General features: G+C 38.4%; 1 protein-coding gene across 5 annotated transcripts in view; it reads left to right on the top strand.

Moving 5' to 3' along the window:
- The window catches only part of LOC148064332 (protein TANC2-like), a 103,844-nt gene that overhangs the window by 65,681 nt on the left and 25,150 nt on the right, over positions 1–13,013 (top strand). For 2 of the 5 annotated variants that reach the window (XM_087809483.1, XM_087809482.1), the window contains 3 exons: positions 993–1,421; positions 4,710–5,344; positions 5,431–5,835. In XM_087809483.1, coding sequence (XP_087665609.1) covers positions 993–1,421; positions 4,710–5,344; positions 5,431–5,835 — 1,469 coding nt within the window. The remainder of the gene's footprint in view (positions 1–992; positions 1,422–4,709; positions 5,345–5,430; positions 5,836–13,013) is intronic. The other 3 variants (XM_087809486.1, XM_087809485.1, XM_087809484.1) reach the window with 3 other exon arrangements.

Below are 13,013 nucleotides of genomic sequence, written 5' to 3'. Positions count from 1 at the left end.
TTGAAGGAGTGACACGAGTGGTGAAGGAGTGACACGAGTGTTGAAGGAGTGACACGAGTGGTGACACGAGTGTTGAAGGAGTGACACGAGTGGTGACACGAGTGGTGAAGGAGTGACACGAGTGGTGAAGGAGTGACACGAGTGGTGAAGGAGTGACACGAGTGGTGAAGGAGTGACACGAGTGTTGAAGGAGTGACACGAGTGTTGAAGGAGTGACACGAGTGGTGAAGGAGTGACACGAGTGTTGAAGGAGTGACACGAGTGGTGAAGGAGTGACACGAGTGTTGAAGGAGTGACACGAGTGTTGAAGGAGTGACACGAGTGGTGAAGGAGTGACACGAGTGTTGAAGGAGTGACACGAGTGGTGAAGGAGTGACACGAGTGTTGAAGGAGTGACACGAGTGTTGAAGGAGTGACACGAGTGGTGAAGGAGTGACACGAGTGGTGAAGGAGTGACACGAGTGGTGAAGGAGTGACACGAGTGTTGAAGGAGTGACACGAGTGGTGAAGGAGTGACACGAGTGTTGAAGGAGTGACACGAGTGTTGAAGGAGTGACACGAGTGTTGAAGGAGTGACACGAGTGGTGACACGAGTGTTGAAGGAGTGACACGAGTGTTGAAGGAGTGACACGAGTGGTGAAGGAGTGACACGAGTGTTGAAGGAGTGACACGAGTGTTGAAGGAGTGACACGAGTGTTGAAGGAGTGACACGAGTGGTGACACGAGTGGTGAAGGAGTGACACGAGTGTTGAAGGAGTGACACGAGTGTTGAAGGAGTGACACGAGTGTTGAAGGAGTGACACGAGTGGTGACACGAGTGGTGAAGGAGTGACACGAGTGTTGAAGGAGTGACACGAGTGGTGAAGGAGTGACACGAGTGTTGAAGGAGTGACACGAGTGTTGAAGGAGTGACACGAGTGTTGAAAGAGTGACACGAGTGTTGAAGGAGTGTTGAAGGAGTGACACGAGTGGTGACGCCTCCTCTGTTGCAGCCACGTTGACCAGCTACTCCGCTGACTCGGCGCTGGACGACGGACGCCGGCGAGCGGGCGAGGTCACCCGGGGCGGCGAGGTCACCCGGGGCGGCGAGGTCACCCGGGGCGGCGAGGTCACCCGGGGCGGCGAGGTCACCCGGGGCGGCGAGGTCACCCGGGGCGGCGAGGTCACCCGGGGCGGCGAGGTCACCCGGGGCGGCGAGGTCTGGGGTGACCCTGGTCGGCCCGGGGTGGCGTCCAGCTGCTCCATGGTGGCGGCAGCGAGCGCTAGCGACGGCTTCGGTTACCGAGGGCAGGAGAACATGGCCGCCTCCACCTACAGCCTCAACAAGCTGCACCCGGACTGGGGTCTGGACTCACAGCGTCTGTCTGGCTCCACCCACTCCATCCCACTGTGCCTCATGCCCCGCCCCAACTCTGTTGCAGGTGCATGCCACGCCCCTTTATTCTTTAAGTGACTGGTTTACAGTTTTAGTTACATGTTGATTTTTGTTCCTCTATGTTGCTCTTTGTTCCTCTATGTTCCTCTTTGTTTCTCTTTGTTTCTCTATTTTGCTCTTTGTTTCTCTTTGTTCCTCTATGTTGCTCTTTGTTCCTCTATGTTGCTCTTTGTTCGTCTTTGTTGCTCTTTGTTTCTCTTTGTTCCTCTATGTTGCTCTTTGTTCCTCTATGTTGCTCTTTGTTTCTCTTTGTTCCTCTATGTTGCTCTTTGTTCCTCTATGTTGCTCTTTGTTTCTCTTTGTTCCTCTATGTTGCTCTTTGTTCCTCTATGTTGCTCTTTGTTCGTCTTTGTTGCTCTTTGTTCCTCTATGTTGCTCTTTGTTCCTCTATGTTGCTCTTTGTTCCTCTATGTTTCTCTTTGTTCCTCTATGTTGCTCTTTCTTTCTCTTTGTTCCTCTATGTTGCTCTTTGTTCCTCTATGTTGCTCTTTGTTCCTCTTTGTTCCTCTATGTTGCTCTTTGTTCCTCTATGTTTCTCTTTGTTCCTCTATGTTGCTCTTTGTTTCTCTTTGTTCCTCTATGTTGCTCTTTCTTCCTCTTTGTTCCTCTTTGTTTGTCTTTGTTGCTCTATGTTGCTCTTTCTTCCTCTTTGTTTCTCTTTGTTTTTCTTTGTTTCTCTTTTTTTGTCTTTGTTCCTCTATGTTGCTCTTTGTTCCTCTATGTTTCTCTTTGTTCCTCTATGTTGCTCTTTGTTTCTCTTTGTTCCTCTATGTTGCTCTTTCTTCCTCTTTGTTTCTCTTTGTTTTTCTTTGTTTCTCTTTTTTTGTCTTTGTTCCTCTATGTTGCTCTTTGTTTCTTTTTGTTCCTCTATATTGCTCTTTTTCTCTTTGTTGTTCTTTCTGCCTATTTGTTCCTCTATGTTGCTCTTTGTTCCTCTTTGTTTCTCTTTGTTCCTCTATGTTGCTCTTTGTTCCTCTATGTTGCTCTTTGTTCCTCTATGTTTCTCTTTGTTCCTCTATGTTCCTCTTTGTTTCTCTTTGTTCCTCTATGTTGCTCTTTGTTTCTCTTTGTTCCTCTATGTTGCTCTTTGTTCCTCTATGTTGCTCTTTGTTCGTCTTTGTTGCTCTTTGTTCCTCTATGTTGCTCTTTGTTCCTCTTTGTTGCTCTTTGTTCCTCTATGTTGCTCTTTGTTCCTCTATGTTTCTCTTTGTTCCTCTATGTTGCTCTTTGTTTCTCTTTGTTCCTCTATGTTGATCTTTGTTCCTCTATGTTGCTCTTTGTTCCTCTTTGTTGCTCTTTGTTCCTCTATGTTTCTCTTTGTTCCTCTATGTTGCTCTTTGTTTCTCTTTGTTCCTCTATGTTGCTCTTTCTTCCTCTTTGTTCCTCTTTGTTTCTCTTTGTTGCTCTTTGTTTCTCTTTGTTTTTCTTTGTTTCTCTTTGTTTTTCTTTGTTCCTCTATGTTGCTCTTTCTTCCTCTTTGTTCCTCTATGTTGCTCTTTCTTCCTCTTTCTTCCTCTTTGTTTCTCTTTGTTTCTCTTTGTTGCTCTTTGTTTCTCTTTGTTCCTCTTTGTTTCTCTTTGTTGCTCTTTGTTCCTCTTTGTTTCTCTTTGTTCCTCTATGTTGCTCTTTCTTCCTCTTTGTTCCTCTATGTTGCTCTTTCTTCCTCTTTGTTCCTCTTTGTTTCTCTTTGTTCCTCTATGTTGCTCTTTCTTCCTCTTTGTTCCTCTTTGTTTCTCTTTGTTTCTCTTTGTTTCTCTTTGTTGCTCTTTGTTTCTCTTTGTTCCTCGTTCTTCCTCTTTGTTCCTCTTTGTTTCTCTTTGTTGCTCTTTGTTTCTCTTTGTTTTTCTTTGTTTCTCTTTGTTTTTCTTTGTTGCTCTTTGTTTCTCTTTGTTTCTCTTTGTTTCTCTTTGTTTCTCTTTGTTGCTCTTTGTTTCTCTTTGTTTCTCTTTGTTGCTCTTTGTTTCTCTTTGTTTCTCTTTGTTTCTCTTTGTTTCTCTTTGTTGCTCTTTGTTTCTCTTTGTTTCTCTTTGTTGCTCTTTGTTTCTCTTTGTTTCTCTTTGTTTCTCTTTGTTTTTCTTTGTTCCTCTTTGTTTCTCTTTGTTGCTCTTTGTTTCTCTTTGTTTTTCTTTGTTTCTCTTTGTTTTTCTTTGTTGCTCTTTGTTTCTCTTTGTTTCTCTTTGTTTCTCTTTGTTTCTCTTTGTTGCTCTTTGTTTCTCTTTGTTTCTCTTTGTTGCTCTTTGTTTCTCTTTGTTTCTCTTTGTTTCTCTTTGTTGTTCTTTGTTCCTCTATGTTGCTCTTTGTTTCTCTTTGTTCCTCTATGTTGCTCTTTGTTTCTTTTTGTTCCTCTATATTGCTCTTTTTCTCTTTGTTGTTCTTTCTGCCTATTTGTTCCTCTATGTTGCTCTTTGTTCCTCTTTGTTTCTCTTTGTTCCTCTATGTTGCTCTTTGTTTCTCTTTGTTCCTCTATGTTGCTCTTTGTTTCTCTTTGTTTATCTATGTTGCTCTTTGTTCCTCTATGTTGATCTTTGTTTCTCTATGTTGCTCTTTGTTCCTCTATGTTGATCTTTGTTCCTCTATGTTGCTCTTTGTTTCTCTTTGTTCCTCTATGTTGTTCTTTGTTTCTCTTTGTTGTTCTTTTTTATCTTTGTTGCTCTTTGTTCCTCAATGTTGCTCTTTGTTTCTCTTTGTTGCTCTTTGTTACTCAATGTTGCTCTTTGTTTCACTATGTTGCTCTTTGTTGTTCTTTGTTCCTCTATGTTGCTCTTTGTTCCTCAATGTTGCTCTTTGTTTCACTATGTTGCTCTTTGTTGTTCTTTGTTCCTCTATCTTGGTCTTTGTTCCTCAATGTTGCTCTTTGTTCCACTATGTTGCTCTTTGTTGAATTTGTTCCTCTTTGTTCCACTATGTTGGTCTTTGTTCCTCTATGTTGCTCTTTGTTCCTCTATGTTGCTCTTTGTTGCTCTTTGTTCCTCTATGTTGCTCTTTGTTCCTCAATGTTGCTCTTTGTTTCTCTTTGTTCCTCTATGTTGCTCTTTGTTCCTCTATGTTGCTCTTTGTTCCTCTAAGTTGGTCTTTGTTTATCTTTGTTGTTCTTTGTTTCTCTTTGTTTATTTTTGTTGTTCTTTGTTTCTCTTTGTTTGTCTTTGATGCTCTTTTTTGCAAACAAACTATTTTCAATTTATTTATTTTTTCTATGTCTCTCACATGATTGGCTGAAAGTTTGATCGTTTCAATGTCAAAACTTCTCACATGATTCCATGGTTTTGAATCAAAGCCACCAGCTCTGCTCACCTGGAGGACCTGGCGTACCTGGACGAGCAGACCAGACTCGTGCCCTCCAGGACGTCGCTCCGGATGCCCCGACAGAATTCTGGGAGTCGAGCCCAGAAGGAAAACAGAGGTGAAGCAACATGTTCTCTGAAGTCCAGGTGTTTGATTTTCAACCGTCCGGTTCGTCCAGTTCGCTTCACGCCGTCGCTCAACCTGAAGCCGCTGCACTTCCACGTCCCGGGACTCTCGTCCGACTGGATGTTCGCCGGCCGCGACTGGCTCTTCCAGGAAGTGGACGCTTGTCTCCGGAGCGACGACCCGTCCTGCAACCGAGGCGTGGTCATCGTGGGGAACATGGGCTTCGGCAAGACGTCCATCATTGCACGTCTGGTGGCGCTCAGCTGCCACGGGCGCCGCACGTGTCCGAGCGCCGCGGCGAGCCAGACGATGCCCAAACGTGAGCCGAGCTTTTCTGCTGAGACGAGAACGTTCGCTGACGCTTCTTCATCCTCAGAAGGTGCTTCGTTCTCCGGTGATTCCCCCGCCAGAGGAGACCCGCAGGAGGCTGGAGGGAGCTGTCCAGGGACTCCAGAGATGAAGAGGAGGCAGCAGGAGGCGCTCAGGAGGCTCGCAGCCCAGGTCCACCAATACACCTTGATGACCTTTGACCTCACCGTGCATTGAAGGTCGTCTTCGTGGCTGAGTCTTGTGATCGTGTCTCACAGGTGGTGTCGTACCATTTCTGCCAGGCCGACAACTGCCACACATGTTTGGTCCCTGAGTTCGTCCACAACATGGGAGCGACGTTGAGTGACAGCCCTCAACTGTCGGCATATCGCGACCTCCTGCGTCGCTCGCCGCAGCTGCAGAGCGCGCTCAGTCTGCGCTCCTGCATCCAGGACCCCAGCGCCGCCCTGCAGAGGGGCATCCTGGAGCCCCTGGAGGGTCTGTGTCGGGAGCGCAAGATTCACCTGGAGGGGGCGGGGCTTATTTTACTGATCGACGGTCTGAACGAGGCGGAGTTTCATCGGCCGGACTACGGCGACACGCTGACCTCCTTCCTGTCCAAGAACATCCAGAAGTTTCCTCCGTGGTTGAAGGTCGTGACGACTGTCAGGAGCACACAGCAGGTGACGACGTGTAATACTCGAGTCATAATCAATACTCACATTAATACTCGAGTCATAATCAATACTCACATTAATACTCGAGTCATAATCAATATTCACTGTAATACTCGAGTCATAATCAATACTCACAGTAATACTCGAGTCATAATCAATACTCACAGAAATACTTGACTCCTAATCAATACTCATAGTAATACTCGAGTCCTAATCAATACTCATAGCAATACTCAAGTCATAATCAATACCCACAGTAATACTCGAGTCATAATCAATACTCACAGTAATACTCAAGACATAATCAATATTCACAGTAATACTCGAGTCATGATCAGTACTCACAGTAATACTCGAGTCATAATCAATACTCACAGTAATACTCGAGTCATAATCAATATTCACTGTAATACTCGAGTCATAATCAATACTCACAGTAATACTCGAGTCATAATCAATACTCACAGAAATACTTGACTCCTAATCAATACTCATAGTAATACTCGAGTCCTAATCAAAACTCATAGCAATACTCAAGTCATAATCAATACCCACAGTAATACTCGAGTCATAATCAATACTCACAGTAATACTCAAGACATAATCAATATTCACAGTAATACTCGAGTCATGATCAGTACTCACAGTAATACTTGAGTCATAATCAATACTCACAGTAATACTCGAGTCATAATCAATACTCACAGAAATACTCGAGTCATAATCAATACTCATAGTAATACTCGAGTCATAATCAATACTCACAGTAATACTCGAGTCATTATCAATACTCACAGTAATACTCAAGACATAATCAATATTCACAGTAATACTCGAGTCATGATCAGTACTCACAGTAATACTCGAGTCATAATCAATACTCACAGTAATACTCGAGTCATAATCAATACTCACAGAAATACTCGAGTCCTAATCAATACTCATAGTAATACTCGAGTCATAATCAATACTCACAGTAATACTCGAGTCATAATCAATACTCACAGTAATACTCAAGACATAATCAATACTCACAGAAATACTCAAGTCCTAATCAATACTCATAGTAATACTCGAGTCCTAATCAATACTCACAGAAATACTCGAGTCATAATCAATACTCATAGTAATACTCGAGTCATAATCAATACTCACAGTAATACTCGAGTCATTATCAATACTCACAGTAATACTCAAGACATAATCAATATTCACAGTAATACTCGAGTCATGATCAGTACTCACAGTAATACTCGAGTCATAATCAATACTCACAGTAATACTCGAGTCATAATCAATACTCACAGAAATACTCAAGTCCTAATCAATACTCATAGTAATACTCGAGTCATAATCAATACTCACAGTAATACTCGAGTCATAATCAATACTCACAGTAATACTCAAGACATAATCAATACTCACAGAAATACTCAAGTCCTAATCAATACTCATAGTAATACTCGAGTCCTAATCAATACTGATAGTAATACTTGAGTCATAATCAATACTCACAGTAATACTCGAGTCATAATCAATACTCACAGTAATACTCAAGACATAATCAATATTCACAGTAATACTCAAGTCATAATCAGAACTCACAGTAATACTCGAGTCATAATCAATACTCACAGTAATACTCGAGTCATAATCAATACTCACAGAAATACTTGAGTCCTAATCAATACTCATAGTAATATACTCGAGTCATAATCAATACTCACAGTAATACTTGAGTCATAGTCAATACTCAGAAATACTTGAGTCATAATAAATACTCACAGTAATATTCAAGACATAATCAATACTCACAGAAATACTCAAGTCCTAATCAATACTCATAGTAATACTCGAGTCATAATCAATACTCACAGTAATACTCAAGACATAATCAATACTCACAGAAATACTCAAGACATAATCAATACTCACAGAAATACTCGAGTCCTAATCAATACTCACAGTAATACTCGAGTCATAATCAATACTCACAGTAATACTCGAGACATAATCAATACTCACAGTAATACTGGAGACATAATCAATACTCACAGTAGTACTCGAGTCATAATCAATACTCAGTAATACTCAAGTCATAATCAATACTCACAGTAATAGTCGAGTCATAATCAATACTCACAGTAATACTCGAGTCATAATCAATATTCACTGTAATACTCGAGTCATAATCAATACTCACAGTAATACTCGAGTCATAATCAATACTCACAGTAATACTCGAGTCATAATCAATACTCACAGAAATACTCGAGTCATAATCAATACCCACTGTAATACTCGAGTCATAATCAATACTCACAGTAATACTCGAGTCATAATCAATACTCACAGTAATACTCGAGACATAATCAATACTCACAGTAATACTGGAGACATAATCAATACTCACAGTAATACTCGAGTCATAATCAATACTCACAGTAATACTCAAGTCATAATCAATACTCACAGTAATACTCGAGTCATAATCAATACTCACAGTAATACTCGAGTCATAATCAATACTTACAGTAATACTCAAGACATAATCAATACTCACAGAAATACTCAAGTCCTAATCAATACTCATAGTAATACTCAAGTCATAATCAATACTCACAGTAATACTCAAGACATAATCGATACTCACAGAAATACTCAAGTCCTAATCAATACTCACAATAATACTCGAGTCATAATCAATACTCACAGTAATACTCGAGTCATAATCAATACTCACAGAAATACTCGAGTCATAATCAATACTCATAGTAATACTCGAGTCATAATCAATACTCACAGTAATACTCGAGTCATTATCAATACTCACAGTAATACTCAAGACATAATCAATATTCACAGTAATACTCGAGTCATGATCAGTACTCACAGTAATACTCGAGTCATAATCAATACTCACAGTAATACTCGAGTCATAATCAATACTCACAGAAATACTCGAGTCCTAATCAATACTCATAGTAATACTCGAGTCATAATCAATACTCACAGTAATACTCGAGTCATAATCAATACTCACAGTAATACTCAAGACATAATCAATACTCACAGAAATACTCAAGTCCTAATCAATACTCATAGTAATACTCGAGTCCTAATCAATACTCACAGAAATACTCGAGTCATAATCAATACTCATAGTAATACTCGAGTCATAATCAATACTCACAGTAATACTCGAGTCATTATCAATACTCACAGTAATACTCAAGACATAATCAATATTCACAGTAATACTCGAGTCATGATCAGTACTCACAGTAATACTCGAGTCATAATCAATACTCACAGTAATACTCGAGTCATAATCAATACTCACAGAAATACTCAAGTCCTAATCAATACTCATAGTAATACTCGAGTCATAATCAATACTCACAGTAATACTCGAGTCATAATCAATACTCACAGTAATACTCAAGACATAATCAATACTCACAGAAATACTCAAGTCCTAATCAATACTCATAGTAATACTCGAGTCCTAATCAATACTGATAGTAATACTTGAGTCATAATCAATACTCACAGTAATACTCGAGTCATAATCAATACTCACAGTAATACTCAAGACATAATCAATATTCACAGTAATACTCAAGTCATAATCAGAACTCACAGTAATACTCGAGTCATAATCAATACTCACAGTAATACTCGAGTCATAATCAATACTCACAGAAATACTTGAGTCCTAATCAATACTCATAGTAATATACTCGAGTCATAATCAATACTCACAGTAATACTTGAGTCATAGTCAATACTCAGAAATACTTGAGTCATAATAAATACTCACAGTAATATTCAAGACATAATCAATACTCACAGAAATACTCAAGTCCTAATCAATACTCATAGTAATACTCGAGTCATAATCAATACTCACAGTAATACTCAAGACATAATCAATACTCACAGAAATACTCAAGACATAATCAATACTCACAGAAATACTCGAGTCCTAATCAATACTCACAGTAATACTCGAGTCATAATCAATACTCACAGTAATACTCGAGACATAATCAATACTCACAGTAATACTGGAGACATAATCAATACTCACAGTAGTACTCGAGTCATAATCAATACTCAGTAATACTCAAGTCATAATCAATACTCACAGTAATAGTCGAGTCATAATCAATACTCACAGTAATACTCGAGTCATAATCAATATTCACTGTAATACTCGAGTCATAATCAATACTCACAGTAATACTCGAGTCATAATCAATACTCACAGTAATACTCGAGTCATAATCAATACTCACAGAAATACTTGACTCCTAATCAATACTCATAGTAATACTCGAGTCATAATCAATACTCATAGCAATACTCGAATCATAATCAATACCCACAGTAATACTCGAGTCATAATCAATACTCACAGTAATACTCGAGTCATAATCAATACTCACAGTAATACTCGAGTCATAATCAATACTCACAGAAATACTCGAGTCATAATCAATACTCATAGTAATACTCGAGTCATAATCAATACTCACAGTAATACTCGAGTCATTATCAATACTCACAGTAATACTCAAGACATAATCAATATTCACAGTAATACTCGAGTCATGATCAGTACTCAAAGTAATACTCGAGTCATAATCAATACTCATAGTAATACTCGAGTCATAATCAATACTCACAGTAATACTCGAGTCATAATCAATACTCACAGTAATACTCGAGTCATAATCAATACTCACAGTAATACTCGAGTCATAATCAATACTCACAGAAATACTCGAGTCCTAATCAATACTCAGAAATACTTGAGTCATAATAAATACTCACAGTAATATTCAAGACATAATCAATACTCACAGAAATACTCGAGTCCTAATCAATACTCATAGTAATACTCGAGTCATAATCAATACTCACAGTAATACTCAAGACATAATCAATACTCACAGAAATACTCAAGACATAATCAATACTCACAGAAATACTCGAGTCATAATCAATACCCACTGTAATACTCGAGTCATAATCAATACTCACAGTAATACTCGAGTCATAATCAATACTCACAGTAATACTCGAGACATAATCAATACTCACAGTAATACTGGAGACATAATCAATACTCACAGTAATACTCGAGTCATAATCAATACTCACAGTAATACTCAAGTCATAATCAATACTCACAGTAATACTCGAGTCATAATCAATACTCACAGTAATACTCGAGTCATAATCAATACTTACAGTAATACTCAAGACATAATCAATACTCACAGAAATACTCAAGTCCTAATCAATACTCATAGTAATACTCGAGTCATAATCAATACTCACAGTAATACTCAAGACATAATCGATACTCACAGAAATACTCAAGTCCTAATCAATACTCACAATAATACTGGAGTCATAATCAATACTCACAGTAATACTCGAGTCATAATCAATACTCACAGTAATACTCGAGACATAATCAATACTCACAGTAATACTGGAGACATAATCAATACTCACAGTAATACTCAAGACATAATCAATACTCACAGTAATACTCAAGACATAATCAATACTCACAGTAATACTCGAGTCATTATCAGTACTCACAGTAATACTCGAGTCATAATCAATACTCACAGTAATACTCGAGTCATAATCAATACTCACAGTAATACTCAAGACATAATCAATACTCAAAGTAATACTTGAGTCATAATCAATACTCACAGTAATACTCAAGTCATAATCAATACTCACAGTAATACTCGAGTCATAATCAATACTCACAGTAATACTCAAGACATAATCAATACTCACAGTAATACTTGAGTCATAATCAATACTCACAGTAATACTTGAGTCATAATCAATACTCACAGTAATACTCAAGACATAATCAATACTCACAGTAATACTCGAGTCATAATCAATACTCACAGTAATACTCGAGTCATAATCAATACTCACAGTAATACTCGAGTCATAATCAATACTCACAGTAATACTCGAGTCATAATCAATACTCACAGTAATACTCGAGTCATAATCAATACTCACAGTAATACTCGAGTCATAATCAATACTCACAGTAATACTCGAGTCATAATCAATACTCACAGTAATACTCAAGTCATAATCAATACTCACAGAAATACTCAAGACATAATCAATACTCACAGTAATACTTGAGTCATAATCAATACTCACAGTAATACTTGAGTCATAATCAATACTCACAGTAATACTCAAGACATAATCAATACTCACAGTAATACTCGAGTCATAATCAATACTCACAGTAATACTCGAGTCATAATCAATACTCACAGTAATACTCGAGTCATAATCAATACTCACAGTAATACTCGAGTCATAATCAATACTCACAGTAATACTCGAGTCATAATCAATACTCACAGTAATACTCGAGTCATAATCAATACTCACAGTAATACTCGAGTCATAATCAATACTCACAGTAATACTCGAGTCATAATCAATACTCACAGTAATACTCGAGTCATAATCAATACTCACAGTAATACTCAAGTCATAATCAATACTCACAGAAATACTCAAGACATAATCAATACTCACAGTAATACTTGAGTCATAATCAATACTCACAGTAATACTTGAGTCATAATCAATACTCACAGTAATACTCAAGACATAATCAATACTCACAGTAATACTCGAGTCATAATCAATACTCACAGTAATACTCGAGTCATAATCAATACTCACAGTAATACTCGAGTCATAATCAATACTCACAGTAATACTCGAGTCATAATCAATACTCACAGTAATACTCGAGTCATAATCAATACTCACAGTAATACTCGAGTCATAATCAATACTCACAGTAATACTCGAGACATAATCAATACTCACAGTAATACTGGAGACATAATCAATACTCACAGTAATACTCAAGACATAATCAATACTCACAGTAATACTCAAGACATAATCAATACTCACAGTAATACTCGAGTCATTATCAGTACTCACAGTAATACTCGAGTCATAATCAATACTCACAGTAATACTCGAGTCATAATCAATACTCACAGTAATACTCAAGACATAATCAATACTCACAGTAATACTTGAGTCATAATCAATACTCACAGTAATACTCAAGTCATAATCAATACTCACAGTAA

The sequence above is a fragment of the Callionymus lyra genome, chromosome 15 (genome assembly GCF_982586985.1).
Source record: "Callionymus lyra chromosome 15, fCalLyr1.hap1.1, whole genome shotgun sequence".
Taxonomy (NCBI): domain Eukaryota; kingdom Metazoa; phylum Chordata; class Actinopteri; order Syngnathiformes; family Callionymidae; genus Callionymus; species Callionymus lyra.
Note: the sequence above shows the minus strand (reverse complement) of the source record. Positions and strands in the feature narration are given on the sequence as shown.